General features: G+C 58.8%; 3 protein-coding genes and 1 long non-coding RNA gene across 10 annotated transcripts; 1 reads left to right on the top strand and 3 right to left on the bottom strand.

Moving 5' to 3' along the window:
• Positions 1-207: 207 nt before the first annotated feature.
• On the bottom strand, positions 208-3,492 carry LOC112806768 (uncharacterized). 2 transcript variants are annotated; one of them, XR_003203939.2, is made up of 2 exons: positions 3,287-3,492; positions 208-559 (listed from the first exon to the last, which is right to left on the bottom strand). It is a non-coding gene; the product is annotated as an uncharacterized lncRNA (long non-coding RNA). The 2 variants fall into 2 exon arrangements; XR_003203940.2 differs by having other exon boundaries at positions 3,132-3,492.
• Positions 3,493-3,556: 64 nt separating this feature from the next.
• LENG8 (leukocyte receptor cluster member 8) lies at positions 3,557-15,478 on the top strand. 6 transcript variants are annotated; one of them, XM_025848970.2, is made up of 16 exons: positions 3,560-3,736; positions 5,049-5,141; positions 5,848-6,022; positions 6,694-6,795; positions 7,422-7,532; positions 8,377-8,629; positions 8,847-8,988; positions 9,224-9,412; positions 9,822-10,100; positions 10,191-10,331; positions 10,446-10,731; positions 11,304-11,405; positions 11,482-11,550; positions 11,642-11,771; positions 11,855-12,062; positions 14,205-15,478. In XM_025848970.2, the coding sequence occupies exons 2-16, from the start codon at positions 5,104-5,106 to the stop codon at positions 14,365-14,367; spliced, it is 2,388 nt and encodes a 795-aa protein (XP_025704755.1). In that variant the 5' UTR covers positions 3,560-3,736; positions 5,049-5,103; the 3' UTR covers positions 14,368-15,478. The 6 variants fall into 6 exon arrangements, with proteins under 6 accessions (XP_025704754.1, XP_025704753.1, XP_025704751.1 ...); XM_025848969.2 differs by having other exon boundaries at positions 3,557-3,736; positions 10,254-10,331; positions 11,855-14,347; XM_025848968.2 differs by having other exon boundaries at positions 3,557-3,736; positions 8,850-8,988; positions 11,855-14,347.
• On the bottom strand, positions 15,387-17,209 carry LENG9 (leukocyte receptor cluster member 9). Its single transcript, XM_073889326.1, is given in 4 exon segments — positions 15,387-15,828; positions 15,831-15,912; positions 15,915-16,181; positions 16,269-17,209. Coding segments are annotated over 4 exon segments (1,440 nt in total). The 5' UTR covers positions 17,094-17,209; the 3' UTR covers positions 15,387-15,562.
• A 990-nt stretch (positions 17,210-18,199) lies between these two features.
• On the bottom strand, positions 18,200-22,679 carry CDC42EP5 (CDC42 effector protein 5). The gene is made up of 3 exons (XM_025849147.2): positions 22,442-22,679; positions 22,062-22,194; positions 18,200-18,737 (listed from the first exon to the last, which is right to left on the bottom strand). Exon 3 carries the CDS (start codon positions 18,735-18,737, stop codon positions 18,276-18,278), a length of 462 nt encoding a protein of 153 aa, XP_025704932.2. The 5' UTR covers positions 22,062-22,194; positions 22,442-22,679; the 3' UTR covers positions 18,200-18,275.
• Between the last annotated feature and the right edge of the window lie 1,563 nt (positions 22,680-24,242).

A 24,242-nucleotide genomic window follows, 5' to 3' on the forward strand; every position in this document is an offset into this window, starting at 1 on the left:
CAAAGGAAGGAGCAAACGTATCACAAAGAATAAGTAGGAGGCTCTTGTATGTGGTGTACCTTTGCTGGAAAGGGAACACTTCCAGCAAGATGCCCCAAAGCTAGCAAGGAGAAGGCAATTTATTTGACAAATTGTGGAACTAAAAACAATAAAATGTAAAGCCAGAAGGCAAATTGGTAGTCTAGGGAAAAACTGTTTTCACACCTATGGCTGAGAAATGTGTTTTTATTACTACATAAACATAATCTACAAAGCTTCCATACACTAAGAAAAGGACCACTTAATTTGAAAATAAGCGATTATGATGCACATTCGATGAAGTGCAAACCCCAACAGCAGGGAACAGACAACAAGGTGTTCAAAGCCTGACAACTAGGAAGTGCAATGTGAAACGAGGAGGAACGCTTTCCTTCCCCACCCACCGCGCGATGACACCGTGAGAACAGTGCTAAGAACCGACGCTGGCAAGGCTGGGCTCTGGAGGACGCTGGGGTGCGCAGCTCCCGACGCTGTGATGACAGTCTGCTCACGTATGACCCTCTGGCCAGGCTGTTATACTCTGGGGAAAATGAAGCAGAGGCATCAAAATCTCAGGATGTCTGTCAAGGGCTGTGGACGGGCTGAACTCTGAGCTGAAGGCCACGGAGAGGGGCTGAGTCCCATAAATCACCGCCCGGCAGGGCTCTCCGGAACACAATGGCTCTTGGGTTCGGGATTTTAGGGACAGCCTAGGAAAGGAGAGGTGAGCTGGGGGTGACAGACAGTGGCAGCACAGTGGACAAACGCAGGGGAGGCCATGATTAAGGGCCCTGCCTGACACTCACCACCAGATGGCTGTGGGCAGTCATGTGACCTGTGGGAGTTCCGCCGCCTCACCCCCTGGCAGGGGGACGTAAGACAGCTCCCCAGGCCCTCCTCTGAGATTCTCCTAGACCACAAGTCTCCCTCAACTCGACGGGCAGCAAAAACAGACTACTCCCCCACCTAGTGTCAACGCTCATGCTCCCCCCCTCTGGAAACACTGATGGGGTCACGTCCAAGCGCCATCAGAGTAGTGCAGGTACTGTGCACGAGGGTTTTGGGTCAGGCTTGGTGGCCTGCAGTGCCAGATGTGAGACCCTCGATGGGGGCCTGCCACTGGGGAGCTGCTCTTGGGCTTCCTAATCGTCTCTGTCTCGTGCACTGCAAGTTAACGTTCAAGGAAGTTTTCTGTGTGCAGTGGCCTGAAGCTGGGATGGAAAAATCGACCGCAGTTTCCAGTGAGGGGCTCTGGGGGCCAAGCGTTGACTCAATTTCTCCTCTCGACTAGCGGGGCTGCCAGACCCTGGGCCAGCCCACAGCTATTCTGGCTGCGCTGATCTCAAACACTGCCCTCTAGCGACCCTGAGTTCTCGTCCACAAGCTGAAGCTGATCTGTTGCGATATTCCAAAAGCACCCTGAGATTCAGGTCACCTGATTTCCTGCCAACAGGCCCGGCAGTGATCTTTAACCTGGAAGCTTTAACCAAGAAAGAAGGACATTTTTTTTTTTAAAGATTTTTTTAATTTATTTATTTGGCAGAGAGACACAGAGAGAGAACAAGTAGGCAGAGAGGCAGGCAGAGGGAGAGGGAGAACCAGACTCCCCACCGAGCAGGGAGCCCGATGAGGGGCTTGATCCCAGGACCCTGGGATTATGACCCGAGCCGAAGGCAGCCGCTTAACCGACTGAGCCACCCAGGTGCCCCGAAAGAAGGACATTTTGCATAACCTTTACAGAGGGAAAATCTACTTTTATTTAAAAACCATACATAAGAGAACTTTCACTTCCAACCAAGATGGAGGAACAGGGACTAGATTTGCTCTCCTTCCTGAAACAACCAAAAGGCCAGACAAAATATGTGAAACAACAGTGCTCAAGACTCAGCATCAGGCAAAGGAGAGTGATTCTTGAGACAGAAGACATCAAGGTGAGCCCTGACATCGCCACAGCCCACGGTCATCAGAGTCTTGACTGCAAGGCCGCCGAGGAGAACTGAGGCAGAACATGTCCCAAAGACCCCACCTAAAACTGCTCTAAAATACAGACAATTAAAAAAAAGATAATCTCATACCAGAAAGCAGAAAAAGGGAAACAAAGATGGGACAGATAGAAACCCGATAGCAAAATGATGAATTTACACATAATCATACCAAAAATCATGTTAAAAGTGCAGTTATAAACACCTCTTTTAAAAGGCAGAGATTGTTGGCTTGGATTAAAAGGATCCCACTACACACTACGTACCAGAAACCCACCTTAAAAGTAACAGTGGAAAGTACAGGGATGCTAAATGTAGTGGGGTCCCCTGGACTGGACTCTGGCACATAAAGGACAGGTTAGTGGAAAAAGAGAAATCCAGGGCGCCTGGGTGGCTCAGTTGGTTAAGCGACTGCCTTCGGCTCAGGTCATGATCCTGAAGTCCCGGGATCGAGTCCCGCATCGGGCTCCCTGCTCAGCGGGGAGTCTGTTTCTCTCTCTGACCCTCCCCCCTTTATGTGCTCTCTTTCTCTCTCTCAAGTAAATAAATAAAATCTTTTAAAAAAAAGAAATTCAAATAAAGCTGCAACTTAGTTATCAGTAATGTGCCAGTGTTCGTTTCTTGGTTTTACCAAATATGGTACAGGAATGCGAGATAACAGCATTAGGGAAAACCAGCTGTAGGGTACCCAGGACTCTGAATTACCTTTGCAACTTTTTGTAAACCCCAAATTGTCTTACAACAGTTTTTTTTTTTTAAGTGAAAGGACAGAAAAAGATCAACCGTGCTAACAAAATGATACTCCGTCATCAATACAAAAGTTTCTAACAGTTTTAAAAGTTTTTAATGTGGAAGGAAATCGCTTCTGAAATACTATTCTACCGCCTACAACGACTACATGGAGCGGTTCCTGAGCTGGACTGGACCATGTCATCGGTCAGGAGCCTGGATGGAAACACATGGCACACTGCTGCCCACCAGGTCCACATTCCCCAGCCTGGCCCCAGTGCACTTCCAGGGGCTGCCACCTGCCCACCTGTCCACGCCTCCCCGCTCAGCCCCGGGCCCCCACCTGCCCAGACCTATCCGCTCAACCCCGGACCCCGCACACGTCCACTCCGCCGCAGCCACCTGCCCCAGCCATGGTCCCCCTGTAGTCCCCAGGTCCCAGGCTCTGCCGGTCGCCCGCCTCCGTGTGTTTGCGCGCGCCGCGTCCTCTGCCACGGGCGCCTCTGCAATTTTATGTACCAGGGAAGCTCCCCTTCCCGGCTGGAGGCTGCCCTCACCCCCTTTCTCCGACTTCACCATGCTCTGCCCTGGGCTTCCACATCGCTGTACGGAGGTAGTCTTACAACCCTCCTCACGTTAGCTTGTATCTGGAAACAATGGCTACCACTCACTGAGCCAAAATAGGACTGCGTGCTCGGGCACAGTGCCCGCGGACTCCGCCGCGCGTGTCCCCTCGGGGCCACCGTCCCCACCCTGTCTTCCGGCTTGCCTTAAACGCCCACGCGTCCTTGCGTAAGCGGAGGGCGGGCCCAAGTCAAGCCCGCGGCGCCCATTGGCGGTGCAGGGTCGAGGGAGGTGGGGCGAGGCCTCCGCGTGACGTCAGGACGCCGCGGTCAGGACGTCGAAGCCCAAGGAAGACGAGAACCAGCCGGGTCGCGAGCAGTTCCGCGGCCCTGTCGCTGTCGCCTTGGGCCGCTGCTGACGAGTCCAGGGGGCGGACGGCTGAGGTGGGTGTGGGGAGCGGCGGGCGGGCGGGCGGGGACGGCATCTCCTTCCGGCCCTACGCCCAGCGGGTCCCGAGGCCTGGTGGGCCGTCGCACCAACGGACGCCGCGCGCGAGCGACGACTGGGTGTGGCGGGCACGGGCGGCCACTGCGCCTGCGCGCCCTCGCGCCTGCGCCGTCGGCCGGCCTCCCCGCCCCCGCCCTCGGAATACCTGGGCCCCGAGCGCCCCCTTTCAACCCCCATTGACCGGGCGGTTCCACCGGGAGGATGGCGTTCCCCCGGCGACGCGCGGCTCCGGAGCCGCGTTCTCCCCGCCGGAGTCGTGGTGCGCACGCGCGGCGCGGCCGGGCGGTGACTCTAGAGTGGGTCGCCGGCACCCGGACGGGCTGTGCTTCCACCTGGCGCCACTGCGCTCTCGGGGCCCCCGGGACGGCCAGGTGCCCCTCGCGTCCGGTGCCCGTGAGACACGCCCGCTGTCTCCGTGCGCTGTCCGCCACTCGTCCCCCCCTGCCTCTCCCCGCCCCTTCCCGAGCTTGCTTGTCCAGGGCGTCTTCCACGTTCCCGTCCCCTCGCTTGTGGGACCGGCGGGGTGTCCGGCGGGGACTCGCCTCGGAGTCCACCCCTGCTTCTCAACCCCCCAGGTTTAGGCCCCGAGGCAGCCCTCGCTTTCTCGCAGTCCTGCCCGCCCCACTCGGAGTTCCCGGAAGGTGGTTTGGACGTGGTGAGGCATCTCCGGAGCCCCGCAGCCCGTGGGGGTTGTTTCTAACAGCGGTCTCCTGAGAGCTTTCCGAGAGCGCGTTTCTTCCCTTCAGGGCTCCCCGTGCTCGCTCGGGCTTCTCCCTGTTTCCCGGAGTGACTTCTGCAGTTGTTTTCCTCTGGACTTCTCTCTAGATTACCTCTTTACAGACTGTTCTGCTTCCTCTCAGGAGCTGTTTTTCCCTCTGGAATACTTTTTAGCCCTTCCTTGAGGTCCCTGCACCCCCTCCCGCCCTCTGTGCCAGGGTTTCCCTCGGGCCTTCCCTCTTCTCTTAGGGGTTTCAGGTCCTTGTCTTCCCCCTTGGGAAACTCCTTCAGCCTTCCCCGTTTTCAGATCCTTCCTGTTCCGCCCAGAGCACTGCAGGGAGGCGAAGGCCTTCCCCTCACACAGAAGCCCTCTTCTTCTGTTCTACACCTAGAACCCTCTTCAGCGAGTCCTCATTTCACGGACACTCCTTTTCTGTCTGGCTTCTCATGAGCCCATCTCCTTCTCTTCCCCACTTTGTGACTTTTTCTTGCTCCTCCTTGAGTCTCCCTAACTCCTTCTTTTTCTCATAGACAGTGAGAAAGCAGTCTGGCTCCTGAGGTCCACCCCTTATGCCCCAAGGTCCAGATGGCGGCCAACGTGGGTGATCAACGTAGCACAGATTGGTTAGTGTGGCTAGAGGGACAGAGGCCGGAGGGGAGGGCAAGAGGAAGCAGGGCCCACTGCTGTCCTCTGGGACGGGAGGTCCCCTAGCGCTCCTGTGGGTGGAGTGCGGATGAGCTCCTCCTCTGGCCACGAGGGTAAAGGGAAGCATTTGGTTGTAATGTGGACAGTCAGGTCTTCCTTCATCTCTCTGAGTATCTTGTTTTCATGGTACAGTGCTTATTTCTCAAAATTGGGATGATTCATTCCACCAACTATGATTAAGGCACAGCCTCCAACACTTAATATTCTCATTTATCAATTTGTTAATACCTTGTTTTTTTCCAAAACAGTGTGATGATAGCCTGCTGGCTGGGGAGGTGTCAGAATTGACTCATAAACCATTTAGACCTAGTAGGTACTAGGGGCTATGTTAACTTCTTAGGATGCTGGTATTTTTATTTGGTATTTAGCAACTGCTGTGTATCAGGCACCTGGAAAAGTACCTTAGGTTTTTATTTCTAGTTGGATATTCCCTCACAGGAAGGGGTGAGACAGAAAACCATTGTCAGCATATTACAGATCAAAGTATATTCTAGACTTAAAAATTTAGACTCCAGTAGGTAGGAGGAGGGAGTTTAGGATTCAAGTCCTGGTCTGTTCCTGTCTGCATTTTGCCCACTGTGTACAGGGGGGAGAAAAGACTGACTCGACGTCCCTTCTTTGCAGGTCTTCTCAGTACAGCATGGTGGCCGGGGCAGGCAGAGAGAACGGCATGGAGGCTCCTATGCATGAGAACCCAGAGTGGGAGAAGGCCCGCCAGGCTCTGGCCAGCATCAGCAAAGCAGGAGCCGCCGGCAGCTCCGCCAAGGCCAGCAGCAATGGGCCTGTTGCCAGTGCCCAGGTGAGAAGACACCCAGGACCTGGGTGCCCTGAGTGGGGGTTGCTGGGGAGGGAGACACTTGGTGTTCTCTGGTATCAACAAGGACAGGGAGCCCTGAAGATTTTTAGGAGCCTCAGATAGGGGGAGCAAGGTCTGTTTCCTTGAAGAACCCAGGGCACCATGTGGTTCTTGTCCCTGGGAATCCAGCCTGAAGAGGGGGATGTGCCCTGGGTCCCTAAGGTGCCCCGAGTCCATCCGTAGAGGCTGTGACTCTTGGAGAGAGGTGGACCCAGTTGTGTCCCCAGCAGTTAGCCACCAGTAATTAGACACATTTGGGGGCCACAGGGTACGTGGGCTTCTGCTACCAGTGCTGATGGCACACGTGGGACCCCCCCTCAGTACGTGGCTCAGGCGGAGGCCATGGCACTGTGCTGATGGCACACATGTCTCCCCGCGGTACGTGGCTCAGGCGGGGGCCTTGGTCCTGTGCCGACGGCACACGTGTCTCCCCCCGTGGTACGTGGCTCAGGCGGGGGCCACGGCCCCGTGCTGGCGGCACACGTGTCTTCCCCTGTGGTACGTGGCTCAGGCGGGGGCCTTGGCCCCATGCTGACGGCACACGTGTCTCCGCGCGGTACGTGGCTCAGGCGGAGGCGGAGGCCCCTGCTGACGGCACACGTGTCTCCCTGCAGTACGTGGCTCAGGCGGAGGCCTCGGCCCTGCAGCAGCAGCAGTACTACCAGTGGTACCAGCAGTACAGCTACGCCTACCCGTACAGCTACTACTACCCCATGGTGAGCGCCCAGCCCTGCAGGGACTGGCGGGAGGCCGGGTGCTGGAAGTGGGAGCCGGCGGGCGGGCTCCAGGGGCCAGGGCTTGAAGACAGCAGCGCAGCCTCCGAAACATGTTCCACTAGCACACTGCCCCCGTGATCCACCTGAGAGCTTTCCCCTGCTCCCCCGTCTCTCTGTGCCCTGACCTTGCAGAGGGTTCCCAGGTCATGCCTCAGGGAGCCCTTTTCTCTGACCGACGGGATTAGTTAAAGCAGTGTTCTGCCCCACCCCGCTTTCACGGAGCTTACCGCCTGACACGCTCTGTATCTGTCCACAGCTGTGTGCATTTTGGGTGTAGACTTCATTAGTTCATGGGTTTTCATATCTTATTTTTGGTTCTGTTGTGGTGCTTAGGAAAGTTGATGGTCAGTAAGTATTTGTTAAATAGAGAATGGAATTGATAGAGGCTTTCGTTGTATTTTAGTTGTTTTTAATGCAAGAGAATTTGGCGCATTTATGCGGTGGAGAGAAATAGAAAGGAGTGAGGGAGAAGTGGAGCGTCACAGATTACGTGTGGCTCCTGAGCAGGCCGGAGAAGGGGGAGGGAATCGGGCCTCCACTGACCCTTGTTTCTGTGCCTTTGTCAGAGCATGTACCAGAGCTATGGTTCTCCCTCCCAGTATGGCATGGCCAGCTCCTACGGTTCCGCCACACCCCAGCAACCATCGGCACCCCAGCACCAGGGGGCTCTGAACCAGGTAACGCCCCCACCTAGCTCCGTGGCACATTCAAGAAGGGGAATGTAGTTTTTGTGAGTGGGTGGGTAGTGGGGATGCCTGCATTTTTTAAGCTGACAGCTCCCTGGCTTCTCTCCTGCCAAGCAACTCCTGATTTGATAACGAAGAGGGCAAAGCACGGTTTTTAAAACCAGGATGGGTTTAGGACTTGGGGCTCGGTGTTGGGGTGATGGTGGGAGTGGTTTGCAGCATGGCAGCCTGTCTTCTGAGTTTTCCCCTAGCACGTGCACACATGCATACGCCATCACACACGTAGTCTGGCCTTGCACTTAGCATACCGTGTGGAGGAGTGTGGAGCTGGTGCAGGGAAGGTGGATAGATCTGGCCTGGGATCTCAGCTTCCCATCAAGTGGTGTTATTGCAAGTCGTGTGATCTCTCTGCATCTCAGCCACTCTCGTCAAGTGGGAAGGATCGTCCCTTCACAGGGCCCCTGAGAACGTGTGTAATCACGTGTGGGTCTTGATTGGCACGCACGATGTGCTCAGATAGTAATCCCGGATGGGTGCGCTGTCGGGGCGACGCTCACTAGGAGGTGGACGGCAGGGTTTAATGGCCGCTGCTGCCGCTCAGCAGCTGGGGGCCATTGGAGAGCAGCTCAGGGTCTGAGCCGGAGTCCCCTCAGCTGTGAAGAGTGTGGGCAGTAACTCTCCGTTCCTCGGGGAGTCGCTCTGAGCGCCCTGGGCAATGAGATGTGGGAGGGTCTCCGCGCAGGGTTGGGAGCTAAGTGAGGCCGTGATCGCGAGGACAGTGTGAGAGCCAGCATGGAGCTCTCCTCCTGCCCTCAGCACCGGCTTCCTCCACCAGCCCCCAGTTCCTGGCATGGAAGAAAGCATGTCCTACCAAGCCCCCCCGCAGCAGCTGCCGGCAGCCCAGCCCCCTCAGCCCTCCAACCCCCCGCATGGGGCTCATAATCTGAACAGCGGCCCCCAGCCTGGAACGGCCCCAGCCACACAGCACAGCCAAGCGGGGCCTGCCTCAGGCCAGGCCTATGGGCCACACACCTACTCCGAGCCTGCCAAGCCCAAGAAGGGCCAACAGCTGTGGAACCGGATGAAGCGTAAGTTGGCGGGAGACTTGGGAAGAAGAGAGGGCTTGGGGACTGGACCTTACAGAGCCAAGCGTGGGGCGCTTCTGGATATTGTGGTCATCCCCAGGCTTAGGATGCACCTGCCTTGGAGCCCTTCACTGGAGCTTGGCGTCTCCCATTCCCGGGGATAGGGCAGCCTGAGGCGGGCCAGGGGATGGTCTAACCCCAGCTTTTGCGGCTCTCACAGCAGCCCCTGGGACCGGTGGTCTCAAGTTCAACATCCAGAAACGGCCCTTTGCTGTCACCAGCCAGAGCTTCAGCTCCCCCTCAGAGGGCCAGCACGGCAGCTTCGGCCCCCAGCCCAACCCCGAGAAAGCCCAGAACCACAGGTGATGGCCGCCCCCTTGCTCTTGTCCCTGCTCCCTTGCCTCTGCAGTCAGTCTGCACCCCGAGCCTCAGTCTCCTCTTCCAGAAAGGGGAGGCGTCCCTCCCTCAGGGTTGCTGTGGGCATGAAATGAGCGGGGGAAAAAGATGCTTGAGTTGTGTCTGGCATGTGTCTGCTCTGTGAGCAGGAGCGATGACGGTCTTGGCTGCCCGGCTGAGTCCCCCATCTGCCCTCCCCAGGGGGAGCCTGTCCGGGAAGCCCGACGATTGGCCGCAGGACATGAAAGAGTATGTGGAGCGCTGCTTCACTGCTTGCGAATCGGAGGAGGACAAGGACCGGACGGAGAAGCTGCTCAAGGAGCTGCTGCAGGCTCGGCTGCAGGATGGCTCGGCCTACACCATTGACTGGAGCCGGGAGCCCCTGCCAGGGTTAGTCCAGGCTGGGGGTGGGGGGGAGGGTGATTCTGGGTGCTGAAGTGGAGGCCTACAGACGTAGGTACCCGGGGCCCCGAGAATGAGTGGGAAAGTTGGATCCCGGGGGGGGGGGGGGGGGGGGAAGGCCAGGAGCGTAGAGCGGGGGTCCAGGCGCTGCCTGGGGGTGCAGTTCTGGGGTGGGGCGCAGGCTGTGAAGGCTGGCGAGTGCACAGTACTCAGCTGCGAAGAGCACCCTCTAGACAGAGAAAACGTTGGGTTTGCCTCCCATTTTTGCAGTGTATTAGCTGAGTCGCCTGGGTAAGTTCCTTTCCTGCCTGAGGCTGTGTGTTCCTGGGGCGGCTGGCAGATGTTGGGGATGGTGGGGGCGCTGGGTTGGTGATGCCCTGCCCTGCTATATCCTCAGGCTGACTCGGGAGCCTGTGGCTGAGAGCCCCAAGAAGAAGCGGTGGGAGGCCCCTAGCAGCCTTCATCCTCCCAGGGGGGCAGGCTCAGCGACAAGGGGCGGGGGTGCCCAGTCCCAGCGAGGGACACCAGGGGCTGGGGGTGCTGGCCGAGCCCGGGGCAGCAGCTTCGCCAAGTTTGGCAACCGCAATGTCTTCATGAAGGACAACAGCTCTTCCTCCAGCACGGACTCCCGCTCCCGTTCCTCCTCCCGGTCCCCTACTCGCCACTTCCGCCGCAGGTACGGGGGGGACTGGGGGCTTGGGGGTGGGGGGAGGGGCGTGGGAGGAGGGGCCACTTCAGGCCTTACCTCCCTGCTGCTTCTGTGCAGTGACTCCCACTCGGATTCAGACAGTTCTTACTCAGGGAATGAGTGTCACCCTGTGGGTCGCAGGAACCCCCCCCCGAAGGGCCGAGGAGGTCGGGGGGCCCACATGGACCGGGGCCGAGGCAGGGCACAGCGTGGGAAGAGGTGAGACTCTGGGCGGTTGGCCAGGGGGGTGGGGCTGAGATCGGGGTTCTTGGGGTGCAGTGGGAGGGGCAGGCTATGATATCTGCCTTGTTCACCCCTGACCTCCCTTTCCAGGCATGATCTTGGTCCCACCAAGCGCAGCCGCAAAAAGATGGCCGCACTAGAGTGCGAGGACCCTGAGCGTGAGCTGAAGAAGCAGAAGCGGGCGGCCCGCTTCCAGCACGGACATTCCCGCCGCCTGCGCCTCGAGCCCCTGGTACTGCAGATGGGCAGCCTGGAGAGCAGTGGTGCTGACCCAGACTGGCAGGAACTTCAGATCGTGGGTACCTGCCCTGACATCACCAAGCACTACCTGCGTCTCACCTGTGCCCCCGACCCATCCACTGTGCGCCCTGTGGCGGTAAGTGCCTGGGATGGGCAGGTCCTCCCTGCAGGGCGGGTGCTAGCATGAGGCCGTGGCACCCACACGGGAAGGATGGCAGAGACAGCACCCGAGGCTGTGGTGTGGTGGCAGGGACCTGCAGCAGGGCAGGGACTTTGGGGCCTGGGAGCTCTCTGAAAGGTGACTTGAGGACAGAACTTGTGTTTTGAAGACTAAGTCCGGGTCGTGTGACCTCATCGGGAGACTTGCGGGGCTCTTAGGCTCCGTCTCCTAAGGAAGCGGCCTTCCCAGGCCAGCTTGCCTGAGACGGGGAGGGATCAGGCCCCTGTGTCCTCTCCTGAGGCCACAGCAGCGGCATGGTTCGTGGTCCGTCCCAGGGGACACACTGACGTGGGCAGCTGAGGTCGGGAGCAGTTACTCTTGCCAAACGTGTTGGGTTCTTTTTAAAGTTGGTAGCAACTTGTTAAACGAATCTGATGTTGCCACCTTCATTTTAGAACACTGAGTTGGTGGAGGTGTAGTGGGTTTTAGTGATGGCTTCACTCATCCTGTTGAAATTTTTCTGAGCCATCATTTGGTTTCCTTCCCAGGTTTTGAAAAAGTCTCTGTGCATGGTCAAGTCCCACTGGAAAGAGAAGCAAGACTATGCCTTTGCCTGTGAGCAGATGAAGTCGATTCGGCAGGACCTGACGGTGAGGGGGCTGCTGGGAGGGTCTGTGGTGGGAGAGCCCTGCCCTGCGGTGGCCTCACGCTCTCCTGCCGTTCCAGGTGCAAGGTGTGCGAACGGAGTTCACGGTGGAGGTGTATGAGACGCACGCCCGCATCGCCTTGGAGAAGGTGAGTGGGGTGCTGAGGCCCTTTCGGGTTCTTCCTGGGCTCCCTGTCCCGGCCTCATGGTCTTTCTCTCTCTCCATGCCCCGGGCTCCAGGGCGACCATGAGGAGTTCAACCAGTGCCAGACGCAGCTCAAGTCGCTGTACGCCGAGAACCTGCCAGGCAACGTGGGCGAGTTCACTGCTTATCGCATCCTTTACTACATCTTCACCAAGAACTCAGGAGGTGAGAGGCGCTGCCTGCGGGACGGGGTGGCCCCAGGCCCCCAGGGTTGGGCGCTGCTGATCCTCTTCTGTCTCGGGCCACAGACATCACCACGGAGCTGGCGTACCTGACTCGGGAACTGAAGGCAGACCCCTGCGTGGCTCACGCCTTGGCACTGAGGGCGGCCTGGGCTCTGGGCAACTACCACCGCTTCTTCCGGCTCTATTGTCATGCGCCCTGCATGTCTGGGTACCTGGTGGACAAGTTTGCAGACCGGGAGCGCAAAGCTGCCCTCAAGGCGATGATCAAAACGTATGTGAAGCTGGGTTCTCCCCCGCCCCCTCCGCTCTGCTGGCCCTGCCGCTGCCTTCCTTCCCCACTTCCCTCCTCCCTCTGTACACTCCTGGGCTGTCAGGCTTCCAGCTCCCGTGACCTGGACACTGGTCCTCTCTCCCCTTGTCTTCTTTCTACACGTACCCTGCTCCCCAGCCCCTCCCGCTTCCCTTCCCACGGTTGGCCCTCTGTCTCCCTAGGCCCGCCTCTGCATCTCTCTTCTTCCCCATTCTGTCTCGCTGCTCCAGGGTTCCCTCTCCACCCGAGTCTCTATTTCTCCTGCTCACGTCACCCTGGACCCTGGTTTGTTTTCTTGCTCTGGGCTCTTGATTTTCTCACTCGGAGGTCTCTGTTCACCTTTCAAGGCTCTCCTGACACTGAGCTCCCCCTCGGTAGAGACAAACTAGGAAAGTTGGTTGTGCTCTTGGCAGCTTCTGATCTAACGGGACCAAGACCCCATTCCAACTTGAGCTCCTTTAAGAGTACAGAAAATATGTAGGGAGGCAGGTGTGATGCAGGGACAAGCCAGATCAGGGACTGTATGAAAAAGAGCAAGCTCTCTGTACGTTAGGTATTCCCTGTGTTGTGCGCACATGCATGGTGGGGAACTTGTGGTTCTCTGTCAGGGGTGAGATGCCCCTGGGTGACGTAGGGAGATGTCAGGTGACCTCTTTTGTTGGCACAAGTAGGGGTTGCTACTGGTGTCTAGTGGGTAGAGGCTAGGGATGCTGCTCGGCCTCCTGCAGTGCCCAGGACGCCCCACAGCAGAGAATCACCTGGCCCCAGTGTCAGTCTTGCCAAGGTTGAGAACCCTCAGTCAGAGGTTGGTAGGTCCAAGGGGCCACCTCAGTTAGCTTAGGAGCCACAGGAGTGGTGTGGAACTGGGGAGGGGCAGTCACACTGAAGTGAGGAGACACACTCCAGGATCTGGTTTGGGTCCAGATTTAAGGCAGAGGCCGAGCCAGGGCAGGAGCCGCAGAAGTAGACAAGGACGTGGCACAGAAACATGAAGGTGACAGGATACACAGGGCCTGGTTACCTACCTGGGAGTGACGGGGAGGTGGGGTGTCTAAAGGCTCTGTGGGCTGTCCCCGAGTCTGCCCTCTGCAGCGGGATAGCAGCTCCCAAGCTTGTGTGTGGCTCCCAGGGGTGTCGTGTGGGCTGGTCACTGTGTTGGTTAGTTCGTATATGCTGGGTCTTGGTTGGGGCCGTAGCCGTGAAGGTGCCTTGTAGGAGGGGCCTTGGCCTACATGGGCCGCACGCTCTCCTCCCCCCACTCTTTCTTAGCACACAAGCTCCTCCCTCCCAGAGCCCCCAGAACAGGTTTTCGCAGGGTGGCCAGGAGGCCAGCTCAGTTGTGGGGAGAAATAGGCTCTCTTGTGCTCCCATGGATATCCAGAGCTGTGATGGCGCGCGGACTTGAGGCAGGACTGGGTCATGTCCTTTGTGCGGCATTCTCCCTGTGTGATGCTGGCCAGGTGGCTCCGCCTTTGGAGTTACGGTTCCCTCGGCGTCTGTTTCTAAAGGGTAGGGTGACGCAGTTTCTGGAGAGAATTCAGCGGGTTAACAGCCATTTCCCGGCACACGCCAAGTCTTCTTAGCAACTTCAAGTGACTGTTGCGAGCGTGTAATAGGCGTTGGCTGACCCTGTGCCTGGCATTCCTGAGGCACTTTGACCCAGGCCGGGGGAACAGCCGGGGTGGGGCCCCCAGAGTAGCTGTCAGACCTGCCAACCCATGCCCATCCCCATCCCCTCGGGTCACTCCCTCTGCCTGGCCCCCTGCCCTTGGGCCACAGCGGGCCCTCTTCTGAGGGACTGCTCAGGCCCTTGAGCAGCGGAAGAGCCAGCTGGGCCCTTCCTTCCCATCCCCTCTCCTTGGTCCCCCTCGTACAGGTAAGTGAGGGTGAAGGGGGGCACAGCCGGGGCTGGGGCCACCAGCCCCACCCCGGGCCCCCCCAAGCCCTGGAGGTGGGGAGGCTGGGTGGGGAGGGGTGAGAGGTCAGCAGGTAACGTGCCGAGGAAACCCTTTGGGTGCCCTAAGGGGGGGCACCCACTCCCTGCTCGTGGGGCCCTCCCCTGCCCGCCGCCCGCCTCATCACATTCTCCTCTTGTCTCCGTAGCTTCCGCCCTGCGCTGCCAGTCTCCTACCTGCAGGCCGAGCTGGCCTTCGAGGGCGAGGCCGCCTGCCGGGCCTTCCTAGAGCCCCTGGGCCTGGCATACACGGGCCCGGACAACGCCAGCATCGACTGCCGCCTCAGCCTGGCGCAGCTGTCAGCCTTCTGAGCACCAGCGCGGATGGGGGCGGGGTGGGGGCAGGGCTGTGGCCCCCCAGCACCGCCTTTGCCGATTTTGTTTTTGAGCCATGGACTTGGGTTGTAAATTAGTTCGTGGGGAGTGGGCTCCAGGAAGAGCCGCCGCCCCTGTCCCCCGTTTTCCTACCGGGGGGTCTGTACAGAGATTTTTTTCTACATTTTTATTTTTTGCCTCAGAGGGATGGGATTGGGGGAGGAGGGGGTGGGACAGCGGAGGGCTGGGGGCATGGTCTGTAGGCTGCTCTGTGTCCGCCTGGCACCTCCACTAATGCTGTCTCAGTGTTTTCTCTCTCTCTCTCTCGAGCTCGTACTCCGGTACCAACCTGGCTCCCTGGCCCATCCCATGCCGGGGGGGGCCAGAAGAAGACAGGCCGCTCCGCCCGTGCCCGCCCGCGGCGGGGGCACCAGCACACCAGCCCGCCACCCGCCACCTGCCCGCCTCACCACAGACTCTTGTTGCCCAGCCCTCCGGGGCCTCCGTGTTTGGGGCTAGGGCAGCCGTGTAGAGACTGTGCCCCGCCCTCAGCCCCCCACGCCAGAAACGCCGACGCCAAGCCGCCACCACATCCACGCCCACACTCCGCACTGAGGACTCCGGAGGCCATCGCGGGACCTTGGCCGGGCCGCCTCGTCTGCAGTTGCATTAAGTTGTCTCCGTGTCCCTCCTCCCTCCACCCCCGTGTCTCTTCTGGTTTTTTTTTCCTTCCTTCCCTCCTCCTCCTGCTCGCCACCCTTCTTTGGTTCCGCACAGGTAAAACGGTTACCCTCCCTTCCTCCCTTGCCTTCATGGATCACCAGCTCACGTCATGTTTCCTTCTCTTTTCTTTTTGTGTGTGTTTATTTAAGTTGTTTTTCTTCCTCCCCTTTTTCTTTTTGCCCCCCCCTTCTGCCATGTAACTGGAGGATGTGCGATGAGTTTGCAAACAGCTGGACTGTCAGGCTGCTTTTTTTCCAGATGTTCCTCCTCTGCTTCCCTCCCTTCCCTCTCCCCTCCCTTCTCCTTCCTTCATTCTTTCCTTGGATCACTGAGCACCATTTGGAAGCTTGAGAGAAACCAAAATTAAAGAGAGAGAGAGAGAGAGCACTTTGTCCCTTCCTGCGTGGCCTGGGTCTTCCCAGGTTCTTTGGGGTTGACAGCGGTCTCCTGCAGAGGTCTGAGGGGACTGTCATCCCAGGGGTGGCTCAGCCAGGGGCTGGTAGGTGTCCCCTGCCCTGCCTATGCGGCACAGCCAGACTTCCCCTAGGGGCTGGCTCCCCAGCTCCTGCCTGGGGCTGAACCCAGGGTGGGGGAGGCCGACTTGAGATCCGTGGGGCACCTTGGCTAGGGTGAGGTGGGGGTGTAGCCCCCCTAGGGGCTGTACTACTCTTGAGCCCCTCGGCTTCCAGCCTCTCAGCACTTGGGCCCTATCTTCCGGGGAGGGGGAGGGGGGGCACAGAGCACATGCTGTCCCAGGAGAAGCAGGCTCCTAAAGCTCAGCTGCAGGGGTGCCTGAATTCCTGGGGCCAAGAGCGCGCGCGTCTTAGTGCACCGACTGCGGCGGCTACCTCCCCGGGGCCTGTCGGCCTCAGGAGGGCTAGTGTCAGGTGTAGGGCCCCCGCGGGTACCATGAACGCAGCGCACGAGGGTGCGGCTCGAACCAGCTCTTCCCGGGCCTTGGCCGCCCCCACCTGCAGCGCGGCATCAGTCACCATGACAGCCACAAAATGCGTGGGGCGGGGTTGGCGAGGCGCCGCGGCCCTGGCTCCAGCGGCCCCTCTGCCTTCCCAGGGCCAGGCACCCGGACCCTACGCTGCTTCCGTCTCAGGAAAACCTCCTGCGGGGGTTCATCCCGGGGCCGCCTGTGCCGCTCCACTGTGTGGCGGCCGGCTTCAACACCCTTTCAAGCTCTGTCCACGGGGAAGCCTGGTGCGCCGCTCCCCGGCCTCCAGCCCGGTTCCGTTATCAGCGGGAACGGCAGCCACCCCTCCGTGCGCGCCCCCGCCGCCATGGGCGCCTGCCCCGTCGTGCGCGTTCTCGCCGCCGCCGTGTGTGGCCTCACATCCGTCGTGCGCGCCCCCGCCGCCCAGCGCGTCCAGGAAGGTGGGCCCGCGGCCAGCCGCCGAGCCCGAGCCGAAGACAAGGTCGGTGCGCGAGGCGCGGTCCCACACGATGCGGCCGCGGAAGCGGAAGTAGCGCACCCGGTGCTGCTGCACGGCCAGGACGCCGGGCCCGAGCGCCGCCAGCGGCTCGTCCCGGCAGAAGGCGCCGAAAGGCTCCTCGCGCACGCCCGGGAAGCGGTCGGCGTAGCCCACCGAGAAGTCGGCCGGGTCGAGGCGCGGGTCCCAGCGGATACGCTGGATGACGGCCGCGGCCGTGCGCAGCGGCGGCTTCTTGGCCTCGGCCTCGGCCCCGGCCTTGGCCCCGCGGCGAGTTGGCGCCGGCGCCCCCGGGTGGGGCTGGCGGCAGCGGGCGCCGAAGCGGCAGCGGCCCTCCAGGAAGAAGCGGCAGGCCGGCGGCGCCGCGGGCTCGGCTGCGGGGGCCGCCGCCATGGGAGCGGGGTGCGGGGGAAGCCTCGCCGGGAAGTCACCGGCCGCGCCCCGTTCCCGCCGCCCTAGGAGCCTAGCACGCGCGCTCGCGGGGCCTCCGGTCACTGGCCTGGCGGGCGGCTCCGTGCGCACGCTGTCCTCGGGGAGCCTGACCGCGCCTGAGCGGCCCATGCCTGTGTGTGGCCCTCCTCGGCCCAAAGGGCTTACAGGCTCGGTGGGCACCGCCCGCAGGGAGACCGACGCCCTCGGGGACCCGGACCCGCCCTATCGCGGGTCCAGGAGGTTTACAGGTGCGACCACGCCCTTTTGGGCTGCCCTCCGCTCCGCTCCGCGTGTATAACCCCGCCTACCCTAGGTTTTGTCACTGGGCTGGCTCCGCCCTTACCTAGGGGTCATTCCGCCCCTCGCCTAAAGATTTGCACGTGCTGCCCCGCCCTTCCGCCCCTTGTGGGTCGTGCCCTCGGCTGGACAACTGTATCCCAGCAGGGCGCAAACTAGGTAGCCCAGACTTGGGACGCCGCTGTCCCTCTCGGGCCGACGCATCTTTCGGAGGGGGGTGTGACTCCTCCACCGGGACCCTGCTTCTTCCCAACCACTTTCCTGCGCGGCCGCTCACAGGGTAAGGGCCGCTCGCCTCGAGGGGTTCACTGGATACGCGAGCCGGGAGTCAGGCTCCCGGAGCCACTGCACTCGGCCCCAGGGAGCGAATCAAGCCAGCCCCCTGGAGCGAGTCAGGCCAGACCCCGGGAGCGTCAGCGGGTCCCCTGCAGCCAGTCAGGCCGAGCCCCCCAGGAGCGAGTCAGGTGGGCTCCCCTAGAGTGAGTCAGTGGGCCCCCGGAGGCAAGTCAGGCCGGGCCCCGGGATCGAGTCAGCGGACCCCCGGAAGCGAGTCAGGCCGGACCCCGGGAACGTCAGATGGGCCCCCCTAGAGTGAGTCAGTGGGCCCCCGGGAGCAAGTCAGGCCGGGCCTTGGGGCAGGTCTGGCAGGCCAGGCGCTCGGTCAAAACTGATGAATGAATGGGGCTGTGAGAGCGGCGACGTTGGGACGCCAACCCTGAAAGGGGCACCGTGTAACCACGCCCCCCGCAGTTAAAGGGGCCACATCCCACCACTCCGGGCCAACCGTATGTACGATCTCGACCTTCGTCCAGCCTCTGCGGGGAAAGAGCTACAGGTGACACACACCTGGTCCTTAAAGGCGCCGGGACCCCATCACCGATCCCCCTTGCCCCTCCACCCCGTCTTCCCTTCCCACGAGCAAAGTGAAGAGACAGACCTCGGAGCAGAGACCTTAGCCGTTTATGTATAAAGAAGTAGGATGCCGGACGGTAAACGCGTCGGAAACAGGGGTGCCTACAGGCCGATGACGTCGTCCAGCTCGAGATCCGCGTTGGGGCGGCAGTGGGCCCTGGAGTGCTGTGCCCCGGCGCTGGGGTCCAAGTCGGGCTTGGCGGCAGCGGCCCCCGGGCGCTCCGCGTCCATGACGCCCAGCACCGCGTCCAGCATGGAGGGGCCCAAATCCAGGTGGAAGGACAGCAGCGGGTCGGCGGGCGCGGGCGCGCGGAGGGCAGGCGGCGGGGGCTGCGGCACCGCGGGCGGCGGCGCGGAGCGCGGGGCTCCGGCGGGCGGCGCCCGGGGCTCGGGAGGCGGCCCGCCGCCGTGACGGCTCAGGAACGAAGTGTCCCCGAAGGCGTCGCCGCCGCGCCCCACGTGCAGCGTGTGCCGGAAGTCGCCGAGCGGCGCGGAGATGGACAGGGCGCCGCGCTCAGGCCGCTTCTTGGGCTGCGCGGGGCCCAGCTGCTTCAGCACCGGCATCTGCGGGGATGGGGTGGGGGTGGGGACGGGTCAGCGCCGCCTCCGCGCGGAGGGGGCGACCCAGCCCACGTCCCCACCCTGGGCCTAGACAGCGGTTCAGAGGATGCTCTCCCAAACAACAGGACGGCAGATGGTGGCGGGAAACGGCGTCTCCGGAGGCCCTAAGTCACAGACTGCAATTTTGGTAGGCTTGATTCCACTAAGAACTAATATCACAGCCCTCCTACCGGTCGGGCAACAGGCAACATGCTTCACCAACTCCTCCGAGCGTCTCCTAAGCTTGGCAGAGAAACTCCAGCTTCTCCGAGGCCCCTTTCCTGAAGACAGGGCTGACTTTGTCCACCAAGTGCCCCAGGCACAGTGCCTAGGGCCCACCACACTTCTAGAGGCCCAAAAAATGTTACAGTGTTTTAACTTATTTTAAAATGTGTGGATTATGTCTGTCTTTACACCAACACAGTTATAAAATATAAATAAATATGTATGCATGCAAGCTTTGCCTAGGGCACACACAAGTCATAATGCAGGTCTGCCTAAAACCTCAAATTCAGGTTCAGGGTGGGCCTGGGCATCTGTACACTTGTACAACATTTTATAATTCGAGTTATTTGATTTTGAAAGGGACAATATAATGTGTTACATTTTTGCAAATTTCTCTAAAAATAGCAAGAATGGCATAAATTTGAAACTGGCAGCTAGTCCCCTATAAACTCAGTGCGCGATTGCCACATGGCTGCCCTGGCTTCTACGGTAAATATGGTAAATTGCCAACTTTTGCCTATATCCTGGAACCTGGCTGTTTTTATGGAACTTCTGGGAAGGACTTTGATGACCTTGTACTTTTGTTTTAACAGTCACTGTTATCATAATAATAAAAAAATCTTTCTGTTTGAATTGAAGCCCCACCCTTTCTTTGCCAGCTGTATGATTGGGATAAATTATGTGATTTCTCTATGTCTGTTTCCTCTCTGTAAAATGGATAAAATAACACTACCTTCCTTGCAGAGCACATAGAAAATCTCCATTAAAGACAACTATATTTGTAATAGTGCCAGCTAATTAGTAGTGCTAGTGCTGGGGGCGGGGGGAGGAGAGGATGTTTCCTCAAATAACTGTAGAACAAGATCAAGATTTGATAAAATCCTAGGAAGAAGTCAAAGCAGTCAGCACTATTCTTTTAGTAACTAGCACCCTGGGAAATATCGCTGATAATGCAGAGAAAAATTAAAGCTAAGAGGATTTAAAATAATTATAGTTGGATGTGTTCTGAGGATTGCCCTTTACCCTATCCCAACATGCACACACACACTTTACATTTATTTCTCTGAGAAAACTGGTCTTGATTTACCACCTCTGTAGTGTTTCTCAAACTTCTCTGACCTCAGCCTAGATGAAAAAATATATTTTAACGGCAACGTGACACGCAATCACCTCTCCTCCCCACACCCTCCCCCAGGGAAACAAACATTTTACGAAACAAGACTTACAACATGCTAGGCACTCAGATATTTTCAGTTCTAATCTATTTTATTTTGTTTTAAATGCTTATCTCTGCTCATTAATAAATCTCAATCCACAGTTTAAAAAAAGAAACAAAAACAAAAACAAAAACCCCTCTCCCTGTGCTAGCAGTGACCGGCCTTACTCTGCAGTGAGTTGCAGGTGAAAAGAACACAACTCAGCCAAATGCCTAGGTTTCCATCTGGCTGTGTGTGTGTGTGTGTGTGTGTGTGTGTGTGTGTGTGGCTTTGGGCAAGCTACTTAACCTTTTTGACTTCATTTCCTCCTCTCCAAAATGGAACATAGGAATATAGGATGTTCCTATAACACTTCCTAGTCTCTTTGCAAGATTGCAAGATTGGTCGGATGTTGCCAGTAAAGTCTTGGCAATACCCAGGACACAGCAAAAGTTCAGTAAAATGCTCAGTGGCCACCTGAGATCATTCTCCCATGTCCCAGAGAAGGACACACTCAGAGAGGGTATGTGACTTGCCCAAGGTCACAAAGCCAGTTCTGTGGGACTCCAGAGCCTAGACTTACCACTTCCACTGCCTGCTGCCTCTTGAACTGACCCCTCCCCGGGCAGCCCTCTGCCACTTGGCTCTTCTCCCTGCCCATACCCTAGTTTGTCCCTCATCCCATCCTTCTATTGCCCTCCCAGGCAATGCCGCAACGCCACTGCCATTTTCCAGTGCCTGGCCAAACACACCTGCCATTTCCTTTCCGTGGGACCCTGAACTCACTTCCTCAACCTTAAACCTCAGTTTAGTCCACTGAAAAACAGAAGTCAGAATGCCTGTTTGCTAGGGGTACTTGCGAAGTATAGTCATGATGCTGATGTTGTATGTCCTAAGCACTTATTCTGGGCCAGGTAGAGCACCGAAGTGCGTTACTCAAACAAACTCCTTCCATCTTCAGAACAACTCAGTGAGCTTTACAGAGGTGGTGGCTGAGGTACAGAGAGGTGGAGTAAGTTGCCCGGGGTCACACAGCAACAAATGTTGGGGGCTGGTTTTGGAAACCAGGCAGAGTCTAAACCTGATGAGAGTCTAAAGATGATACCCTACTGTTCATAGCCTCCCCCCTTGGATAGGGTGGGTGGGTGTGCATCCCCATGGAAACAATGTTTCCATATCCAGGGATTTCCTACACCCCTGACCATGTTTGCGTTTCTTTCCTTTTTTCCATCCCAGACAGAGAATAATGAGTTAGAAATCATTTCTGAGTGCAGTCTCTTCTTGCTAGCTCTGAGGGCCTCGGGCAAGTCACCCCACTTCGGAGTGACTCGAACCTCAGGGTCCTCTTAAATAGAGGGCTCTAACCTCCCTCTAGCAGCTCGATGCGATGAGGTCATGCTAGGAAAAAAACCCCTCAGCCGGCCAGGGCTCCTACAGAGGGGCTGTTGTTAGTGACAAACGCGCAAGAGGCAGAGCGTGCAGGAGCGAGGGCGGGACCCCGAGGGGCCCTGGCTCCGCGACTCGAGGCTCAGCGGAGCCGCCCTCCTCCTGCCTCCCTCCGCCCCAGCTGCGGGAGTGGAGGGCACAGCTGGTTCACCTCTGTCCTCTCCGGCCCCAGCCCCGCCAAGACGGAAATAACCGCCCGCTCCACACCCGGCCCGACCGGTTCTCGGCTCCGGGGGGAGGCGGCGAGGCGGGCGGGGCCGGGCCCGGGAGGGGGAGACCCCAGCCCGTGGGCTCGCCGCACTTCCTCGGGCCACGTGGCTGCCGCCCGGACTTGAGCGCCCGCGGTCCCTTTGCCCGTCTGTCCCGCGTCCCTCCGGACCTGGCCCGAGACCCCGGGGCCCGGCTCCCCGCGGCCCCTTACCTCTTGGTCCTCGCTGAGTGGGGCAGGCGCGCTCTCAGGCTCAGGCTGGGGGACCCCCCCCTTTGGTTCGGGGCCCACCTCCGCCTCCGAGGCCCAGGCCCGCGCCTTCTTTCTTCCTCCGGGCGGTTCTCACCTGGCAAAGGAAGTATCATGCGGAACCTGGAGGGGGCTCCAGGACCCAGGCGCCCGGGTCCACAGTGCCCTCTCCTCAGGAACCCCCTCTCAGGTCCCAGAAGTCCTGCTTCCTACCTTTCTTGCTCCTCAGACCTAGGAGTCAGAGGTTCCCAAGCCCCCCTCCCTCAGGCCCTGGGGTCCAGGCCTCAGACCCAGGAGCCCGGGCCCCACCCCTGGCAGGTCCTGGCACCGGTTCTCTTCTTTACCTGCACCGGGGACCGAAGTGTCAGCCCCTCTCGGGGGCCATGGTAGGAACCCAAAGGGGCCGCGGAGTCACCGACCAGGCCAGCTCAGTCCGTCTGGGGCAGAGAGGGTTAAGGCGCAGGCCCCTCCCAAGCCTGCCTTATCCCCCAAAAGTTTGCCTCTAGGATTTAAAGGACCCGAAAGCAGCGGTGGAAAGGCTGAGGCCTCCGGGCAGAGTGTGGGGGCGGGACGAGGCCCGGACTGGGTGTGCACAGAGGACACGCAGAAGGGGTGGGGGATGGCCAGGGCGCGCCCCCCGGCCCGGCCCCTCCCCCTGCCCAGCTTGGAATTTCCTGAAGCTGGGGAAGTCTGGTTGTTTAGAAGAGTAATTTCTTCCAGATTGCAGCGGTTGGAGGAGAGAATGTGTGTGTGTTGAGGGAGGACGGGTGAGGGGAAGGGAGAGAGACGGAGAGAGACAGAGTGTAAGAGAGAGAACGAAACAGCCTGGGTCCCTGAGTCCGCAGGAGGATGGAGGTAGTCTCCAAGGGGCAACTCTGACCCTGCTTCGCAGAGTTTCCTGGGTGAACATCCCTGCCTGGAGCTGCTCATACAAAGGTCATTACAGGACTCTGAGCACTTGTGCCTTTTGGTGACAAAAGAGTGGCACATCCCAGTGTTGGGAAGATCTGCCCCAGGGTGAGGCGGGGCCTCCCTTGCGAGGAGAGCAGCGTCCCCAGGGAGGAGGCTGGCTCACGGGGGAGCTGGGGCTGGGGCTGTGGGGCTGCAGAAGAGAGTCAGTTTCACAGATCACAAGGGAGTGCACCTTGAACGAAATCTCCGGGAAGTGGCAGGTTCTAGGGCAGAGGAGAAAAGGAAGAAAGCTCAGAGCAGGCTGGGAGGCCAGGTGAAGCAGAGGGCTCCAAGGTCTCTAAAGTGGAGTTCTTTTCGCCTGGAGAGATGAGCTCAAAAGCCACTGGACACTGGCATACTGAACCAGGCGGGGTATGGGACGGGATAGCAGGGTCAGATCCCGGTACTAGAAAGTTCCCTCTGGGATTCACGGGGGCGAGGGACTGACTGGAGCAAGGCTGCGATTCAAATCCAGAGCAAAATTTAGGGGTGTGTGTTGGGGGAAGAGGGTTACACAAAACTCAGTAACCAAGATAAATAATATATTTAAATACAGATTTTTATTAAATATTTTATGGATGTTAAAGTCACATGACGTAAAAGGAACTATTTAAAAGCGGTGTTTGGTACGTTCCCAGTGTTGTGTAACCACCACCTCCATCCAGCTCCAAAAGATTTTCATCTCCCCCTCTCCCCCAGAGGAAGCCCCTTACTCATAAGCAGTTCCTCCCTGTTCCCCTCCCCCTGCTCCTGACAGCCACCAATCTGCTTTCTATCTCTGTGGATTTGTTTGTTCAGGACGTTGCATATACACAGAATCCTAGATATGTGGTCTTCTGTGTTTGGCTTCTCTCACTGAGTGTGATGTCCTCAAGGTCTCATCCACATCATAACATGGGTCAGTGTTTAATTTTTTCATGGCTGAATAATATTCCGTGGCATGGACAGACCACACTTTGTTTAGGGTGAATAAAGTTTTAATGCAATCTTTTAACGATGGATGCAGGAAAAATCCATAATGAACAAAAAAAAATCAAAAACTTCAAATTAACAGGGCGCCTGGGTGGCTCAGTCATTAAGCGTCTGCCTTCGGCTCAGGTCATGATCCCAGGGTCCTGGGATAGAGTCCCGCATCCGGCTCCCCGCTCAGTGGGGAGTCTGCTTCTCCCTCTCCCACTGTGTTTTCTCTGTCTC

Source organism: Callorhinus ursinus, unplaced genomic scaffold (genome assembly GCF_003265705.2).
Source record: "Callorhinus ursinus isolate GAN/ISIS: 27379988/994484 unplaced genomic scaffold, GSC_fseal_2.0 scaffold106, whole genome shotgun sequence".
Classification (NCBI taxonomy): Eukaryota; Metazoa; Chordata; class Mammalia; order Carnivora; family Otariidae; genus Callorhinus; species Callorhinus ursinus.

Bases quoted from the DNA above. Each gene is read 5' to 3' on its own strand.
- LENG8 (XM_025848966.2), top strand. From the start codon at position 5,104: ATGGCGGCCAACGTGGGTGATCAACGTAGCACAGATTG. The intron at 7,533-8,376 runs GTAACGCCCCCA...TTCCTCCACCAG, and splicing joins ACCAGGGGGCTCTGAACCAG to CCCCCAGTTCCTGGCATGGA. The intron at 8,989-9,223 runs GTGATGGCCGCC...TGCCCTCCCCAG, and splicing joins GAGAAAGCCCAGAACCACAG to GGGGAGCCTGTCCGGGAAGC.
- CDC42EP5 (XM_025849147.2), bottom strand. From the start codon at position 18,737: ATGCCGGTGCTGAAGCAGCTGGGCCCCGCGCAGCCCAAGAAGCGGCCT.